The 19,003-nt window shown below is 45.4% G+C and overlaps 1 protein-coding gene and 1 long non-coding RNA gene across 3 annotated transcripts; one reads left to right on the top strand and one right to left on the bottom strand.

Moving 5' to 3' along the window:
• Nucleotides 1-571: 571 nt before the first annotated feature.
• Nucleotides 572-2,733, bottom strand: Arl11 (ARF like GTPase 11). Of its 2 annotated transcripts, none has more exon segments than NM_001431590.1 (2): nucleotides 572-1,902; nucleotides 2,582-2,733. In NM_001431590.1, a coding segment is annotated over 1 exon segment (522 nt). In that variant the 5' UTR covers nucleotides 1,804-1,902; nucleotides 2,582-2,733; the 3' UTR covers nucleotides 572-1,281.
• Nucleotides 2,734-15,356: 12,623 nt separating this feature from the next.
• Nucleotides 15,357-18,781, top strand: LOC120097165 (uncharacterized). Its single transcript, XR_015638838.1, has 2 exons — nucleotides 15,357-15,537; nucleotides 18,264-18,781. It is a non-coding gene; the product is annotated as an uncharacterized LOC120097165 (long non-coding RNA).
• Nucleotides 18,782-19,003: the final 222 nt, after the last annotated feature.

The following is a 19,003-nucleotide window of genomic DNA, read 5'->3' as shown; positions in this document are numbered from 1 at the left end:
TGTGCATGCATTCAAGGCACTGAGCTACATCCCGAGCTTGCTCTAATTGAAAACATTTTTAAAAAATAATTATTCACTTGAGGGTGGAAGACACATACTTGCCATTGCATGCATGCACGCATACACACACACATGCACACACACATACATATACATCACACATACACACACATGCATACATGTACACAGACACACCTGCACACACACATACACACACATCACACACACACATACACACATGCATACACACACACATACACACACACATGCACACATGTACACAGACACACCTGCACACACACATACATATACATCACACATACACATACACACATGCATACACGTGCACACACACACACAGACACACCTGTATACACGTGCACACACACACACAAACACACACACACACACACATGCCACAGCACGAGGACAATTTGTAGGAATCAGTTCTCTCTGGGGATTAAACCCAGATCATTAGACTTAGCAGCAAGCGCCATTACCTGCTAAGCCATCTTCCAGCCCCTGTTTTCCTAATCTTTAAGGACAGACTTGTGCTACAAAAGAAGAAAAGGAGAGTATAAGAGGAGTTTTATTTTACTTTTTTACAACAGAGGATATAGGGCAGAAAAGAGTTAGTCAGAGTTGGAGATCAGGGGGAATTCTGGGAGGATCTAGGGCCCCATGGACTTCTGCCTTCTGCAGCATTATGAGAGCAGACCTGCCCCTCCTGCTGTGAGCCCACCAGTGACAGTGGCTTCTGCCCCAAGGCCAGTAGGAAGAGTCGCTCCTGATGACTGTGATAGGCCCAGTGACAGGCAGATGACCGTGATAGGCCTGGTGACACTCGGATGACAATGATAGGCCCAGTGACACTCGGATAACAGCGATAGGCCCAGTGACACTCAGATGTAGTTTTGAAACCTCTTTTCATTTGTGAACTTGGTCATCAATAATTATGTCACCAAGTTTGTGACTTTGACACTTGGTACTGAGCTGTTACATGGGGGTATTCTGAGGGTTTTTATATTCCCTCTGACGATTGTTACTTGAAGAACAGTTGATTTTCCGCATAACCGCCACTGAGAAGAAGTCCTGAGAAGAAAACACACCGTCCAAGAGAAACGTGGTTTCTCATGTGGCAAACGGAGCTTCACTTTCTCAAGGATCAGCTGGCCCCTCCTGTTCTTAGAAGCAAGGATAATCTATTTGCCTGCTCAGGGGGTCTGGCTGACCCTGCTCCCTGTCCTGCTCCAGCCTGGAGTTAGAGGTTACTGCATTTCATCAGGATCTCAGCAAATGCAGCAGGCTCTGCCGGGCTTCCTGTAGCCCCTGACCTGTGAGAGCGCTGCAAGCCCGCAGCTCCCAGCAATGGTCTTGGAACCTTTCCAGGCCCAGCCTGTTTCTGATTTCAAGCAATGGTAGAGCATCAGGAGCCTCCTGCTTGTTGGCCAGTACCAAGAAAGGAACACCAGCCATGTTGGGGTCTTCTAGGACTTCCTCGAGCTCAGCCACTGCCTCGGGCAAGCGGGCTTCATCTGTGCTGTCCAGCACGTACACAAGGAGGTCAATGCCTTCCAGGTAGTCCTTCCACGTAGCCCTGAGCTGGGTCTGTCCCCCAATGTCCCAGAGAGTCAGCGACACATGTCCAGGAGCCTCAAGAGGCTCTACATTAAAACCAACAGTGGGTAGGGTATCCACCAGCCGGTTTCCTTTCAGTTTGTACAGGATTGTGGTCTTGCCAGCACAGTCGAGGCCCAGCATTACCACCTGGGCCTTATGGCCTCTAGAATTCACAGAGCCCATGCTGGCCCCTGATAAATCCTTCTGCAGAAAGGCTGAGATTGCACATCAGCTATTCTTTTCTGAAGAAATGCAAAGCCACTCGTACATGGAGCTCCTACCCTAGAACAAAACAAGTCATTTTAGGGAAGCGTTTCAGACCCAGGCTGGACCATTGAAAGGTTCAGGAAGTGAGGAAGTGTGAGTCACCAGCAGCTGACTGACCTCTGGTGCTGGAGAAGGACCTCCTGGAGAGGCAGAACTCCAGGGTCCTTCCTACATAGCTAAAACAGAGGCAAATGAAGCTGCAGCCGACCCTGTTCCGTAGAGGCTGCAGAAAGGCACTTTCATTTCTGCACAGTCTGTGGCCTCTGACCCTCTTCTTTTCATCCTGGAGCCTAAACTCAGAAGTGGCAGCATACTGCATTCCAGAGAGTGGAGAAGCCAGCTCAGTGTGCGCTAAGTTCTTGGAGCTCCACCCAGGACCTGCACATTGGTTTCTCCAATATCTATTGACAACCACTGTTGATTCAGGCAAATTTGAGTCAGAGCCAAGAAGTTTTCCACACCATCTAAAAGGCCTCTAGAACACCGTGTGTGTGTGTGTGTGTGTGTGTGTGTGTGTGTGTGTGTGTGTGTGTGTAAGAATTCTATTGGTTAAGGCCTATGAACTGCCTACAACTTAGGAAAAAGTTGGGGAGGCAGGCAGGAGCAGGAGCATAGCGCTCTTAGGAGTGTGCATGAAGTTCCACTGAGGGAGAGTAAGGAGCCTCATGGGAAAGAGAGCAAGGGTTAAAGTTACCTCTGTGGGGTGCCTGGACTGTGGCAGACATCCCTCCGCTAGGGCACCTCTCCACAATCAAGCTTCTTTCTGCTTGTCGCCACGGCCCAAGAGCAGGCCATGAAGGAAGTGTAGAGGCTGTTGCAATCTGTCCTGTTTTTGCTTCCTCTCTTGAGTGGTTAGGGCAGACATCCTCTTATATTGGGGGTGTGCCTCAAGACATCTCTGCTCTCCTGTTGGTAGTGGAGCCCCACCCAGCACCAAGGCTCATTTATAGCAGCTGAGCCCCGTGGTCTGAGGGAACTCACAAGTGCAGAGTCCTGCCACCCTTAGCTGCTTTCTTTTGCTTTCCTCAACTCCTTTGATCTCCCTGGGAATTCTGAAACACAGGCCACCCAGCACAGGCAGCAGTGGTTTTTCTGGTGCCTGGAGGTTCTTTGATTTGCAAAACCGTGAAGCTTGTCAGGATCAAAATGGAGTGACTTGTCAAGCCCAAACTAGAAAAGGAGGAGGAAACAATGAATTAACAATTAATAGGTACATAAAGGAGCAGATCTTGTGCATGTGTGACTCGTAAGTACTCATAAAAAGGCTCTGCTAGAACCACGACCGTACACATGCACTCGTGCATACACACACGCACACACACACACAGGTACACACATGCACATGCACACACACACACACACACACGTGCATGCACACACACAGACATTCAAATTCAGGCACTCATACACTGGTTCTACAGAGATATCTGTCCAACAACTGTTAAATTTTGGAATGGCACGACCCTTGTTATTTTTCTTTGCAGCCTAAGATGGTTTTATGTAGTTATGTAATCCTATTGTGTGTGCACATGTACATGTGGGCATGTGGTGCATGAACATGCTTGCATGGGAATATTCACATGCATGTATGTGTGCATGCGTATGGAGGCCATAGGTCAATTTCAGGCATCGTTTTCAGTTACTCTCATTGTATTTTCTGAGACAGGGTCTCTCAGTGTCCCTCAGGGCCCTGAGTATATCTGTATACCTGGACCTCACTCAACCTTTTCCTCTGGGTAGGGAGAGACCCTTTTCCTGAGACACCCCAGGGAGCTCATTCTTTTGCCTAGACTGGCCAGCTAGCAAACCCCAGGGATCCTCCTGCCTCCCAGTGCTGGGATCACAGGTAATGACAGGGTGTCCAGCTTTCACAGGGGCGCTCTGCTCCTTATGTTGTACGACAAGCACTTTGTTAACTGAGCCATCTCTTCGGTTCATTGCTCCTCATTTTCCCCTTCAAAACCTTTCACCTGCCTCAACCCTCCTTGAATACACACAGTTTCCTTGGCTGCACAGATCCACATTGCGGTTCCCAAGTAAACAGCATTAGACTTCAGAGAGTCCTCCTGGTCTGTTAACAGAGCCATACGTGTATTAAATTGTAGAGTGTGATTCTAAACAAAAAACCCTCCAAAAGTGTGTGTGTGTGTGTGTATGTGTGTGTACATATATATTATATATATGTGTGTGTATGTGTGTGTGTATGTGTATGTGTGTGTGTATGTGTATGTGTGTGTGTGTGTGTGTGTGTGTGTGTATTCATATACACATGTATGTCAAGGTAAACCTAAATACCTGTTCACATACTGTAACTACGGGAGGAAGGACGGTGGTGGTCTCTGGTAAGGGGGACGCTGCAGCAGACTCTTCGCCTTTCACTGGGCTCTACCTGTCTCTGGTCCACCATCGTCAGGTGGACATTGCCTGCACATAGGTTCCGTGTGCTCATGCCTGAGCACTTTATATGTAGACATGTCTCTCATTTTCTCATTTTTACTCACCTTTTATTTAGTCCTTATACGGATTTTATTTCAAGATCGTTTGGGTGGGTAGTTCTGTGTAGAACAGGAGTTATGCTGAGCCTGGGTCAAAATCTCATGCAGTTGGGCCTATTGCCTGTTTACCTTTCTTCATAGGGGGAGGGGGCAGGGAGGGTCCGGCTGCACAGAACCCCAACCAGCAATTCTTCCCTAATTGCATGCGGCCTTGGGGTCTTTCAGGATGAGCTAGAGGATGTAGGTTGGGAAGGATGAGGGAGGAGGCTCCATCCACTCAGCTCTAGGGAAGCGACTGTCCCTCCTGGGTGCAGGCCTTCTAGAGTGGCTGGTTAAGGTCACCTGTGCCTCTGTCTGTAGCAACCCCCATTGACCTGATACCCTCCCCAGTGAACGCTGGGGGACTTGCTGTGTGGTTTACCCCTGGGACCTGAGGAGGAGGAGGGTACATGCTATTTTTGACTTTGCCAAGGAAGAGTTTTTGGCAACACAGTGTTATTTTTTCCATTCTTAGATCTTCAGAATGGTTATTGTAAAATATGTTACATAAAAATATGTTACATAAACATAAAAACAATGAAGGGGCCTTCCTTCATTTTGGGGCCCCATTGTAGAGATGAACACAGCCAGATGAAGGACAGACAGCCATGCGTAAGGGGTCTGAAGCTGAAGGAAGGTATGGGGGGCACCTTGAGTCAGAAGTCATCTGAGGTGACCTGTCCCGAGTGAGTGGGCTGCTGCTTCAAGGTGGGATGTGGGTTTATTCCTCTGTAGAGCGTGCTTCTTTCTACTTGTATCCTGTGGGCCAGGCGGGAGCACGGGGGTCAGTGTGAGCACGGCGGCAGAGACTTTCATGAAAAAGTGTGATTCATAATCTGCTTGGTAACAAACCATTACCTAATATTTGGGAGGTGGAGGCAGGAAAATCAGAAGTCCAAAGTCGCTCTTGGCTACCTACTGAGCATGGGCTGGGTTACTGGCTAGAGACCTTGTTTCAAAAATAAAGAATATTTCTGAATGAAGATAGAAGGCTAAGCCTGCCACAGGACACAGTGGACAGAAAGTGCAAAGAATATCTCCTTATATTTATAGCACGTAACAATACCTACGTATTTATTTTTGGATACGGCTTAAATTTTTTTAAATATTAATTTGTTGGGGGCATGTGGATTCTGGGAATTGAATCCAAGTCGTCAGACTCAGGGGCAGGCACCTTCGCATGTCACACTGTCTCGTGGGTCCTCTCGCATGCCGGTAAACATGCATTTGTGCCTTCTGCAGGCTTCCTAGATGGCCAGCCTCAATAGGACATGGCTGCTCTGTTGCCCCTGCTTTCTAGTGCTGACCACAAACATAGCTTTCCCAGAAGCCACACATCTGCAGCAAACGCTCTGGAAGAAATACTTCTCAATCCGTAGTACCTGGAGGCAGTGCTGCCCTCCCCCAGGGCCAGGTCTCCACTGCTCCTTACCTTGCTGGCCTTGTTCTGGTCTGAGTTGCTGCTCTGAGTACTTACTGACTGGAGGAGAGAGATGGCCTACACCTTTGAAGCTCTGGGCACATTCAGCTCTGCTTTTGGCTGCCTGGACCATTTTGATATCCATCTGATGAGCTTAGTGGGGAAGAGCCATGACTTTTATAGCAGTCATGGCTATCACTGTGGTCTTTCCTTTCTTTGCCTTCTTGCCTGAGCAGCGTTATGAATCCACAACATCCTCCATGTCTGCGTTCAGCTGGGTGCATACTTAACATCCTGTTTGCCAATTACAGCTCAGGCTAATTATAGCTATGTTCCCCATGGTTGTAATCAGAGTATATATACACTCTTGGGTTCTGATTTCTTTCATTTAAGATTGTATTGAAAATTATGTGATTTTACTCCAGTCTCCAGCAAAAATAGTGTAATGTCTTCACATTATACTGTCGAGGAGTATGTGGACCATTGTCCTCTGAGCTCAGTAATGATTACACTCTTAAACTGAGCAGCTGTATTGCCTACAAGCCTCCCTCAGAACGGGATCTGTTGACATTCCTTCATAGGGGGTAGGGAGACCCATGAGGCCTTCACTTGTGATTCTAACCACTGCGTCCTATGCCTCCTTATTTCTACTCCAGCTGTTCATGGCCAGGGCAATGCTTGAGTATACTGTGGTGGTCTGAATATGCTTGGCCCATGGGAAGTGCCACCATTAGGAGGTGTGGCCTTGTTGGAATGGGCGTGGCCTTGTTGGAGGACGTTCATCATTGTAGTGGAGGGCTCTGAGGGCTCCTAGTGCTCAGGCTGTGCCTGGCATGGAAGAGAGAGCCTCCTTCTCCTGACTTTCTTCAAATCAGGATGTAGAACTCTTGGCTCCTCTAACACCAAGGCTGGCTGCATGATGCCATGCTTCCCATCACGATGATAATGGACTGAACCTCTGAAACTGTAGGCCAGCCTCAATTAAATGTTTACCTTTATAAGAATTGTTTTGGTCATGGTGTCTCTTCACAGCCATAAAACTCAAACTATGACATATACCAAGTATAGACCATTGACTAAAAAATGGAGTCCATCAATGCCTCTGTAGGGAAGTCTCCCTTCATGCTGAGGTGAGACTTGTGGTGACACTGCTCTTTGGGGACCACTCCTGTCAGTGACTCCTTATGCATGCATCTATAAGTGAGATAAATAAACTCTACTGCACCAAGCCATACTTGAATGGATTGTGACTTGGCCTGTGTTGATAATCCGAGGCAAAGAGACATCAGTTCATCCCTACAGGAAAGCTCCATCCAGCAATGTCATTTATTGTTGAAGTCTACAATAGCCAACAACCCCTCCCCCCGCAAACAAATAATCTGAATTAAAGAATTACTTCACCAGACAGATTGCAGGGCTGCAATTCTGGGACAGAGAGAATGAACTCTACCTGTCACTTAGAACCTCGACCTATCGTTGTTGCTGTATCCCTTCTGCTTTGATTTTAGATGTTGCTTATACTGCCTTTTCCCTCTTTTGTTATAGGCTAGACCTTTCAGTGACCAGTTCTGTGACACTACAATTGAGTTGTTGTTTTTTGAGCAGTGACAGGAGGCAGTGAAGAGAATGCTGACCATCATGGCTATGCCTCTATCAGCTGCTAATCATCGACTCCTTTGTGTTCCCTAACCCTTTCTCCTTTGTGTTCTGTTAGCCCTTTCTTCTTTATCTCATCATCAGAACAGGCACATGAAGTCTGAGGCCACAGTGCACCCTGCTGCATACGTGGAGCTGCATTCCAGATTGGCTCAGGTTCGTGAAGGAATTCATCTTTCGACGTTTCTGTTCATCATTAGATGGGTGGTTTGTCCTTATACAGAGTGAATTATCTGCCCCTGAGTGAAGTTAAGAGCAGGAAGAAAGAATGGTGGCTGTCCTCTCCTGTCACTGTGTGTGTGCCCACACATTCTGTCACTGTTATCTCAGTGGCCAGAGCAAGAAATGTCTTCTCTTATCTTGGCTATGTTCATGTTCTCTAAGAGCACTGTTCCTATCTCTTGGTGTCTGAATAAAACAGTGCTACTTTTTGCAAGAAGAAAGCAGGAGAGGTGTTAGGTAGAAAACACTATTGCTGCTTGTTAAGGCCTAGGCAACTGTTGCCTGTCTAGCCAGTCATTACTAATGACTGCTACTAATGTTACAAGGAAACTTTTCTTGTGTGCTGTCACTAGGAAACTTTCTCATGCCTGAGTTGAATGCATATTCTGTTATGTTGTGTGCTTTGTTGTTCTTGGAAAACAATCACAATAAAGTCAGTCAGGACTGCTTTGTCTAGTTACCCACAATAAGCTTGGACCTGAACCAACCACCCAGCAGCACTTCCTGCACCTATGTGCGAGCTTTTATGGTTTCTTGCCTTTATAAGCTGGCCCCTGGGATGGACCCCCAAAACACCATGGGAACTGACATCCTGCTTAACAGAAAGACATGTACATCCCGGTTGGCAAGTTAAGACATGAGTGTTAGGCAAGACAAGTCTCCAGCCACAGTTCAATACCCCAACCAGTGAGAGCAGGATAAAGGAACAACAAAGACACGTTTCTAAGGAAATCCCTTATCCTGATTGGTGCAATAACTTGGCACAGATGTTTGTGAATTTCAGGCTTAAAAGGCTCTATAGGATTCTAGTTGGACTTTACAATTCAGCTCCCGAGTCTGGACTGCATCGCTGATCAATGTCCTGGAGAGTGCATTCAATAAAGCAGCCCTGTTTGACTGAGATCAGTGTCTGAGTGGTTTGTGTGGTGACTCCTAGACCCCAAGACTGCATCCTTCCCTCTACCATGTTCCGTGTTAGCTTTCTCTGTCTCTGTCTCTCTGTCTCTGTCTCTCTGTCTCTGTCTCTGTCTCTCTCTGTCTCTGTCTCTCTCTCTCTCTCTCTCTCTCTCTCTCTGTGTGTGTGTGTGTGTGTGTGTCTCTCTCTCTCTTCCCTCTCTCTTCTTTTTTCTTTTGTTTGTTCGTTGCTGTTGTTTCCCAATCATGGCTGTCCTGGAACTCACTCTGTAGACTAGGTTGGCCCCAAACTCACAGATCTGAGTGCCGAGATTAAGGGTGTGTAGTAGTACCACCACCAGTCCCATGTTAGCTTTTCTTTACACAAGGTAATGTTTTTCCAAAACCACTGTCCCCATGGCCTATGTTAACAGTGTGTATAGCCGTAAGTATGCATATATACACATGTGTGTGCACATGTGTATTTGAAGCTGTGTCTTAGGTGCTTGTTCCTGGTGTGGCATCATGATCCAATTAAAAAGAAATCAAAAGGAAGGTGTTCCTTCCTCTACAGAGACCTACATAAGATCTCACTGTGTAGCCCTGGCTGGCTTGAAGTGTACTATGTAGACCAGGCTAATCTCGAACTCACATAGACTACCTGCTTCTGCCTCCTGAGTGCTGGGTTCTAAGTGTGTGCCACTCACAGAACTTGTGGGAGTGGCCAACCAATGCTTGGTTTAACTTGAAGCCCACACCATGAGATGGAATTCATGCTCTACACTGCCTCTTGCCTAGGAACTGGGCACTGGCTAACACAGAGACCTAGGGTAGAACCAAACGCAAATGGCAAAAATAAAGTAAAATAAAACCAATGAAATGACTCCTAATGATACTCTGCTGTACTCATAGACCAGTGCCATCTCCAGTTGTCATCAGAGAGGCTTCTGGCCGCAGGTTGCAGAGACCCACACCAGGAGAGAGAATCTAAACTTAAGATCTCCACTGGGTCCCTCCTCTAGGAGACTGGGGAATCCTGCAGAGGAGAGGGAGGAAAGATTGGAGGAGTCAGAGGGACAGAGGAGGCCAGGAGAACATGGCCTACTGAATTAATTAAGCAGGGTTTATATGGGCTCACAGAGACTGAAGCAGCAAGCCTGGGGCCTGCATATGTCTGCGCCCTGTCCTCTGTGATATGTAATGGCTGGTGGCTTCGTGTTTTGCCGGGGACTCCTAGGAGCGGGAGGTGCATGCATCCCTGTGCTGCTGAATGTTCTGCACTCCGCCCTCTGTAATCACTGCACACATTGACAAGGCTCTGTCTGTTTTGGAACCTGGCTGAGATGGACTGGCAGGCTCCCTACTGAGAGAGGGACTGCAGCTACTTTGAAGGTGATCCAAGGAATAAGAACCAGCACTTTGTCCTCACTCCATGTTTTCCGACTCACTTTACTTTATTAGTCTATGATCCCATGGATCCTCTGGTGATATAAAATAAGGAAGCAATTTTTTTCTTTTTGGTTTTGGCATCTGGTGATTGAACCTGGAGCCTTCTGAAAGCTAGCCAAGTGTTCTAGATATGCAGTGAACTGACCCAAATACTCCCTCTCGGAGGGCAAGCTACCAACGGATGAATGGATAGTGAAAGTTAGCACATTTACACAACAAAATGTCATTCAACTTCTAAAAAATAAAATTATGAAATTTACAGGAAAATGACAGACTCATCTTAAGTGAGGGAACCCAGACCAGAAAGACAAACATGTTTTTTCTACGTGGATGTTAGCTTCTAAGCTTTATATATGTGTGTTTCAATAGAAATAACCACAGAGGCTAGGTATATAGTAAGGAACCATGGAGGATGATCTTCCAAGGAAGGGGGAAGAGAATATAACGTTATAAAGAAATAAAGGCGGGGGCTGGAGAGATGGCTCAGCGGTTAAGAGCACTGGCTGCTCTTCCAGAGGTCCTGAGTTCAAATCCCAGCAACCACATGGTGGCTCACAACCATCTGTAATGAGATCTGATGCCCTCTTCTGGTGTGTCTGAAGACAGCTACAGTGTACTTATATGTAATAAATAAATCTTTAAAAAAAAAGAAATAAAGGGGAAATTGGAATAGAAGTATTAAGTTGGGAGGTATATGGGGGGACAACCACCATTAAAAGCTTTTTGAAAAGCCATATGGAAACCTACCACTATAAAACTTTCTAAAATATATACTCATATGAGAGGAATTAAAATGGAGTTACCAAATGATGAAGGAGACAATGCCCCAATTAGACACTTTATGCTACCAATTAAAGCCCCGGTAGCAGAAATGAGTTACATCGTGTTGAGTCATTAGCCAAAGGGATCTCACACACAGACCAACTTCATAGGCTATTGGTAATGCTATTTGTTGTTCTCCAAAAACTGTCAGTCAGGCTCTATTGCTGGAGACGCTGTTTATATCATTGAACTTGGAGAACCTTAGCTGGTGCCTAACCAGAAGCTTCACCCCGACTGACTAGTACTGCTCATGATGCTGCAAGGTGCCTTGTACCGTACTCAGGGAGAGAGGCAATCATCAAAATCACCTGGCTATGAACCCTGAGATCTACAGTGGTGGCTGGCCTGCAGGAAATACTGGTGCAGTTTTCCCCAATGGAGTGACCCTGGGTGTGTCACCCTCAGGCCAGGAGTAGTTGGGCAACATAAAGCAAACTATATATTTTGTTTGTTTTGATTTTTTTTTTCTTTCGAGAGAAACTGCATGAAGTCAGGTAGGGGAGATCAAGAATGAGTTGGAGGAGGGCAAATAACATGATCAAAATGTATTGTGTGAGAGAAAAATTAGTAAAATAAATACAGAAAAGAAAAATATTTCACTTGCGATGAACGTAGCTTGATAAGAGAATAAGCATTCCTAGGAATGTGTTGAAGTCCTCCCTGGATTCTTTTTATTGTTTACACAGGTAGTTTTCTGGTGTGTAATATGACTTCATGACTACAGAAGCAGAGACTCCTCAGAGTAGCAAACCAGATGATTTTCTCTACAGCTAACTCTTCTCTGTTGACAAGCCTTACGTTTTTGGCTTGTGAGTAGGTTTTCAGTGAGGCTTTCTGTTGCTCACACACTATATAACCAGAATTATGTATCACTGTCTGTGTACTGTCTGACTCAAAATGGCCAACAACTGGGTTCCTTCCATAAGAGGAAATGGTTTGTGTGAGATTGCTCTCAGACCGTGATGCGGGATGCTTGGATGAGGACATGTCCGTGGAACTTACTCAGTACATTGCCTCTTCTTTTTCCTTTCAGCACATGTTCACCTGTCATCAGCTTAGTGAGGGAATCAAAGGCTAAGTACTGCTGATGGCCCCGTATAATACTAAGCTCCAGCAGTGGAGAATCCTAGCAGTTCTTCTCGGCCTTGACACAGCTTCGGAAGACAGAGACGAAAAGCTTAAAGTGGAAAGACCTTTGAACTTGTCAATGACACAGAATTTGGAATGGCCAGGGAAGGGAGTTTTAATGAGTTATTGTCTAGATTAAGTTGACCTGTGAGCATGTCTGTAAGTGATCATCATGAGTTAATTATATTACATTAACTCGGTATAACGTGAGTTAATACTGTTGGCGACACCATTCCCTAGGCAGGGAAATCCTCAACTGTGTGGGAGTGAGAGGGGGAGCCGAGCACAGTATCATGTGTTCATCCTCTCTGCTCTTTACTACTGGAGGTGATGTTTCAGATTTTTCCCACCTCCTGGGGTGACAGACTGTAACCTGGAATTGGGAGCTAAGAGGTCCTTTCTCCTAGGTTGCGTTTGTCAGGGTATTTTGTCACACTGAGTGGAAGGAGAGTAAGATACCATCTGTCCACTTTTCCTTGAGGCATGGGCAAAGGAACCCCAGTTCATATGCTACTTGAACATGGTTCACCTGCTAGGGTACCAGGAAGGAAACAACTGGAAAAATAAGTGACAAGGCAATCTGGGGAAGGATTTCTACATTCTTGTCCCATTTGGACACTTACCTAGATTCTAGGTCCTAGAAGATCAACTGAGGAGAACTGAATGTAAACAGTGGGGAAGTAGCTATTTCATTGGGTTTTTATTATCTACTGCCTTTCCAATCTTTATTCTCTCCTAATCCATTCCAACCCCCAACACTAGGTAGGAGAGAAAGAAGGTCAGAGGGGAAGGCGGCGTGTACCTCATTAGACTACTTCCTGTTGATTCCCTAATCACTGGGCTCCTTGGAGCAGGTTCAGTCTTCGTTGTTAGGATATCTCCACCTTCCTCTTCTCGTGAGTTTTGCTCATGACCGCTTTACAAACCTCAACAACAGGAGCCAGCAGCAGCAGGGGGAGCAGCAGCCACCCCAGGCCCTCTCAGGGCTTTCCCTTTAAACCATCTCCTGAGTCCCTAGAATTCTAAACACGAACTATCTGCAGCTGGCCAAAATTATGCCCCTGTTAGGGCATGGGGCAAATCATAATCACCTGCTGTGAAGCAGTCTCTTACTGCACACCAGGATTAAAACAAAAATCATATTCATATAAGATAATATAACTGGGCTTTTAAAGAGACCAGAACTCTCACTACAAGTCTGTGCATACCAGCCAGGCTCTTCAGCAAAGCTGGAAACACACTTCTTCCCGTGCTTGTGATTCCTGTGTTTTATGGTCTGGATGTCTGAGTTGTGATGTGAGAAATTATTCCACCTGGAGAGACAGGTATGAAAGCAGGTCTTAGAGGGCCCCATGGACACCTCACTATCTCCATGCCTCAGACCTGCTTTTCTTATTAGTACAGATTCCAGTTTTGTTTCCAATGCTTCGGTAGCTTAAAGTGTTGAGTTCCATTTTTAACTTCATGAAGATAGGTTTTGTGATCACAAATGTGGTCTAACGTGTAGGACTTCAATGTGGGTAGACAACTGAGGTCAGATTTATCAGATATTTCCTGGTCCTTTTACATTGAAATGTGGCTTACTGATTTTCATTATGTTTGCCCTGGCCATTTCTGATAAAAAGCCACTGAAATTTACAACGAAAATAGCTTCAGATGGAGGAACAAAACCAATCCTCATTTCCTCTTTAAATATTGACGTTTTAAAGTATGCAATACCTTGGTTTTTGTTTTTATTCCTGACATGTTTCCTTGCTTTGAAATCTAGTCACCTTGTTCCCATTGTTTATTACAAATGAAATATTTATGTCTTTGCAGCAGAGTTTTTGTGTGTGAGGAAGTGACGGCCTCCTCTACCTCGTGCTGGCTATGGAGGCCTCCTCTACCTCATGCTGCTTAGTTCAACTTTGTAGACCATGGTATCATGGCTGTGTGGGCTCACTGAGAAATGAGACAAAAACACAGGGCGGGAAGGAAGTCTGTAGGAAGGAAGCAAGACCTGTGCTGAATAGTTTGGACCTGGGCTGAAATCTCCCCAGTCGATTGTTTTCTGGCGAACCCTTGCTCAGGATGTGGAGAAGCCAAGGTCAAGTGGCACCTGAAGCGAAACGGTGTTGAAGGAGAACCTGGGGCACAGCCTGTCCATTCCTCCAATGCAGCAACAAGGGGAGCGCGTGTGGCAACCTCCCAAGCACAAGTGGCTCTCAGAGGACAGGGGAGCATGTGCTCTGCTGAACCCCAGGACCGGGAGAGAGAGTCTCCATCGATGCATATTTCAAAAGGAAAGAGTCTGTTAAAGGAGGCACACAGAGGACTGAATGATAGGGAATATGCTAACACACACATCTTATGGAAGGTGTAACACTGTGCACCAAGTATAAAAAGACATTATCCAGCACAGGTCACTAGATGCCATGCAGCAGAGACGCTCTCATTGAGTGTGACTTCTTGCTGTCTTCAGAGAGCCAGGGCCACACTATCAGAACAGTCAACTCCTCACAGAGGCCGGTCAAGTCTCTTCAGGCCCCAACCACAGAAGTAGGGCATTAGCCATCTCTGTGAACCCTTAGCTCCTGCATTCAGTGTTCCGGGTGTTTTTCCTTTCACTGCTGCAGACTCAGCTGGCAATACCATCTCCACTTTCATAATGGTGAACAGGCATGCATGCAGTATGTGTGGTCACTTTCCAAATTGCACAACATGATCATATTTTGTTTATTTGGTTGGGTTTGCATTGTGCCTGTTTCAAAATTCTGGTGTGGTCATATATGCTTTCCCATCATGGTGGTTTTCATCCTTGTTAATATGGTTTCTCCAAGTCGATTTTTTATTTTTCTTTTTTTTTAAATATGACTCTCTTAAACTTCATTATTGTTGTTACAAGTGTAGACACGATACTGATACAAAATACATCTTATCATATATTTATCAATATCTCATAAAACAATTTTAATAAAAGCAAGCCAATTTTATTTATTAATGTATTCATTTATCAATATTTATTGATAACTGGATGCATTCATGTTTATTAGTAAGATGTGCTCACGGTGCAGGATCACTCTGCTGTCCTAACATTATGGCTCAGTGTCGCGCCCACCTCGACCGGCAAGAAAGACGCAACACCGTTGAATCCTTCTCAATCAGCCTTTATTGCAGGAACACCTAATTGATAGTACGGGGACCCCGGGGAACAAAGGCACTCGCCTTAAATACAAGACAGGCTGTGGCTGTAAATTTGTCCACTGGGGATTGGTGGAGCATGAAATACCTATTTAGCATGAATATCACCCTGGCCTTGTAGGTGCTGGGGGTCTGCCAACACATGCGCTGTAGGTGTTTACCACAAACGACCACCGGATGTTGGCGCCATCTTTAGCCGCTCCCTACAGCTCAGTCTTTCCCTCGGCGTGGGACCATGGCCTGTGAGCCTCGCCATCGGCACGCTTCACATTTTGCTCCATCTCTTTATGTGAGACATGGATCTAGAAATGGCCGGATGTTGGCATTTTCTTTAGTTGCATATAGGTTAGTTACAGCATGTTAGTCAGAATTATAACCTCTCTATATGCTTTTTTGTTTGTTTGTTTGTTTGTTTGTTTGTTTTAAAGACAGGGTTTCACTGTGTAGCTCTGAATGTCCTGGAACTCACTCTGTAGATCAGGCTGGCCTTGAACTCACAGAGATCAGCCTGCCTCTGCCTTCAGACTGCCGCGATTAAAATTGCGTGCACCACCACCCGACCTTCCTTATACTCTTTATTTGGAAATTAAACGTGAGAATAAGATGTGCTAGTGCAAGAACCTACCTAGTGTGGTGTGACAGCAAGTCATATAGAAAGTTATGAGTATAACAGAGGGAAAGAAAGACTTTTTAATTATAACTGCAAACAAGGTCTTGCATAACCCTTACATTGTTGTTAATATTTTCTCAACAAATTCTTATTTATTAGATCTAGTAACATATTTTATTGAATTTACAATATATATTTACAAATTTTATTCACTTATCTATTTCTTCATAATCTTGTTAACAGTTTTAAAAATTAGCTATTTTTTGGGGCTGGGGATTTAGCTCAGTGGTAGAGCGCTTACCTAGGAAGTGCAAGGCCCTGGGTTCGGTCCCCAGCTCCGAAAAAAAGAACCAAAAAAAAAAAAAATTAGCTATTTTTTGAGACTATGATTTAATTACATCCCTTCCACTTTTTCCTTTCTTTCCTTCAATCCTCCCATATACTCCTCCTTGCTCTCTTTCAAATTCATGGCCTTATTTCATTAATTGTTCTCTCTCTCTCGGTGTACGCCCCTCTCACACACACACACACACACACACACACACACACACCCCTATACAGTTATATTCCTAAACACAGAAATACTACCTTTTCAGTCTATATAATGTTACTTATATGTATGTTTTCAGGGCTGACCATTTGGTATTGGATAACCCATTGGTGTGTTAATTGTGGGGAAGTCTATTTCTTCTGCTCCCAGCATTCCTTAGTTGCCTGTAGGTCTTTGTGTAGGGTTGAGGCCTCATGGGCTTTTCCTCATCCATGTCCACTGATGTCCTTCTTCAGCTCATGCTTAATTAATGTTCTTTGAAAAATTCATGTGTGCATACCACGATCTTGTTTGTAACCACCTCCTCCTCCTTTCTAATTACCCCATACAGCCCATCATATCTCTTTCCCAGCTTCACGTCCTTTTTATTTATTTATTTATTTATTTATTTATTTATTTATTTATTTATTTATTTATTTAGATCCAGAGTCCAATTAGTGCTGCACATGTATACATGGGTGTGGGTTCATCCACTGGGGCATAGTGACCTACTGGCGGTCATGCTCCTGAAGAAAAACAATCCTCTCTCTTCCAGCACCCACACTGTCAGTAAGGAGACCTTCTTCAAATCCATGCTGGAGTGTGTGTGTGTGTGTGTGTGTGTGTGTGTGTGTGTGTGTGTGTGTGTGAGTGTGTGTGTGTGTGTGTGCATGTGTGTGCTGGTGCATGAGGAGGCTTTCTCTGCAGCTGGAGTTACAAGCGGTTGTGCTCTGCCAGATGAGAGTGCTGGGAATTGAACTCAGGTCCTGTGGAAGAACAGCGAGCACTCTGAATCATGGAGACATCTTTCAAGGCCCAGACTCTTCTTCTGGGTCCTTTCAACTCATAGTCGTTTACTTATGAAGTTTTTGTATGGTATTTCTAGCTATAATCTTTCAGCATTTTCCTTGCTGTACTCTGATCATCCTGACTCTGTGGACTTGTGTCACAATCATTTTTCCTTCAGACAGTGTACTCCATTCTCTCATCTTGTTTCCACTACAGAGTACTGACATCCTACTGCAGTTGCCCACAGGGCTCAGCTATGCTGTTCTGATTGTCCTTGTCCACTACCCTTCCCTTCTTTCCTTTCGTCATATTCTTCCCTTCTTCTCTCCCTCCCTGACTCTCTTTTCTTTTAACTGCTTACTTCCATTTCATCAGTTTCTTCTGAGACCTTCAGGCCATAGCCTAGTTCTCCCAGCCAGGCCCAATGTCTTGAAAGCACTAGAGTCTTTATAATAACGCCTCCACCTAGAGAAAAGGTGTTTAAATTATTAGCCTGTGGGAGAATATTTTAGATTCAAACAGCAGCAGCAAAACACCAACTAGAAGTACTCAGAAGCCTGCCTCATGAAACCACATTTAGACTACAGGGAAGAAAGAGAACATTCAAAGAGAGCTAGATTTAAGGAAACCGACAAGCTTACGGGGAGTGGGGGGTGGAGAATGGCAATTACACTGAATTTCTCATTAACGGCGTGCAGACGAAATTACCAGGTTGAACTCTGGTCCTCATTCTCTGCAGAGACTTAAAAACAGACTTAAAAGCAAGACATGGGCAAAAGTGCATGGAGTTTTTGAAAACTCAGAAACCAGCCATGCAGTAACCATTTTTAAGTTGCCGGAGGTCACTTCTCTCTAGCTTATGGATGGCAGGCAGCTCAGCGTACCTGGCAATGTTCTGCTGCGGGAGCCACAGAGAGGGCGGGGCAGTCTGCGATGGGCCAGAGGGTACTCGGCACCAAGGAGGCCCACTCAGCTTGGGCAAATGAGAGGAGTCTGGTTCTTTCTTCCTTGGTGAGTGTAAGGAAGGGACCACATTCTGTTGGTAGTCGTTCATCTCTTTTTCCCCCCTCTGGCCGCTAAGGTTTCTTCTGAACACATTCAGTATAATGCAAACTCCTAACCAGAACACATTCTGGTCTGCAGGGGCTGTCAAAGACTGGTGTTCGCCATCTTACTTGGGGTGCTGTCATCTTGGCATTTGTTGGATACCTCGAGCAAGAGAAGACCCTGCAGAGCCATATAGAGACACCAGAGGGCAGCAGAGACCCTAAGCTGAAAAAGAACCAGACAGGCTTCTGGCTGGGACGTGAACTGCACAAACCAGAGAAACCCGAGAAAGGACCGTGTGCTGACCAGAAACGATTTTCAACTAGTACAAGAAGGCTGAAGAAAGCTCACAGCCAGAACTTTCTGGAGTTAGCTTCATAGCTACAGAAAAAGCAACACCTAACCCAACAGCAAACAACTTAATTTAACAGATTATTTTCTAAGTCGCTATGTATCTGTGCTCATGCCAAGTGTGTGTAGGAACCCCTGAAAGCTAGAAGAGGGCGCCAGATGCTCTGGAGCTTGGGCTATAGGTGGCGTGAGCTGCAGATAGGGGTCCTCTGGTAGAGCAGCAAGCTCTCTTAACCCCTTAGTCAGCTCTCCAGCCCAAGAAATGTGATTTTAAAAGATAGCTACCCATAACTTCTACTCCTTTGGAAACTAGAAGGTAAAGAAATGTCTTTATCAGCCTTTAAAAGCTAGCTATTACTGTGCTGTTCTGGAGCGCAGCAGGTAGAGGTCGGTAGAGATGGCGAGCATCCAGAAGCCCTGTGACAGATCACGCTCAAGTTTCTCTTTTCCAAACTAACTGAACTTTCTTAATTACGAAGACAGTT

This window comes from Rattus norvegicus, chromosome 15 (assembly GCF_021556685.1).
Source record: "Rattus norvegicus strain SHRSP/BbbUtx chromosome 15, alternate assembly SHRSP_T2T, whole genome shotgun sequence".
NCBI classification, from domain to species: domain Eukaryota; kingdom Metazoa; phylum Chordata; class Mammalia; order Rodentia; family Muridae; genus Rattus; species Rattus norvegicus.
The sequence above is the reverse complement of the archived record's forward strand: the minus strand, read 5'-3'. Positions and strand labels throughout refer to the sequence as shown.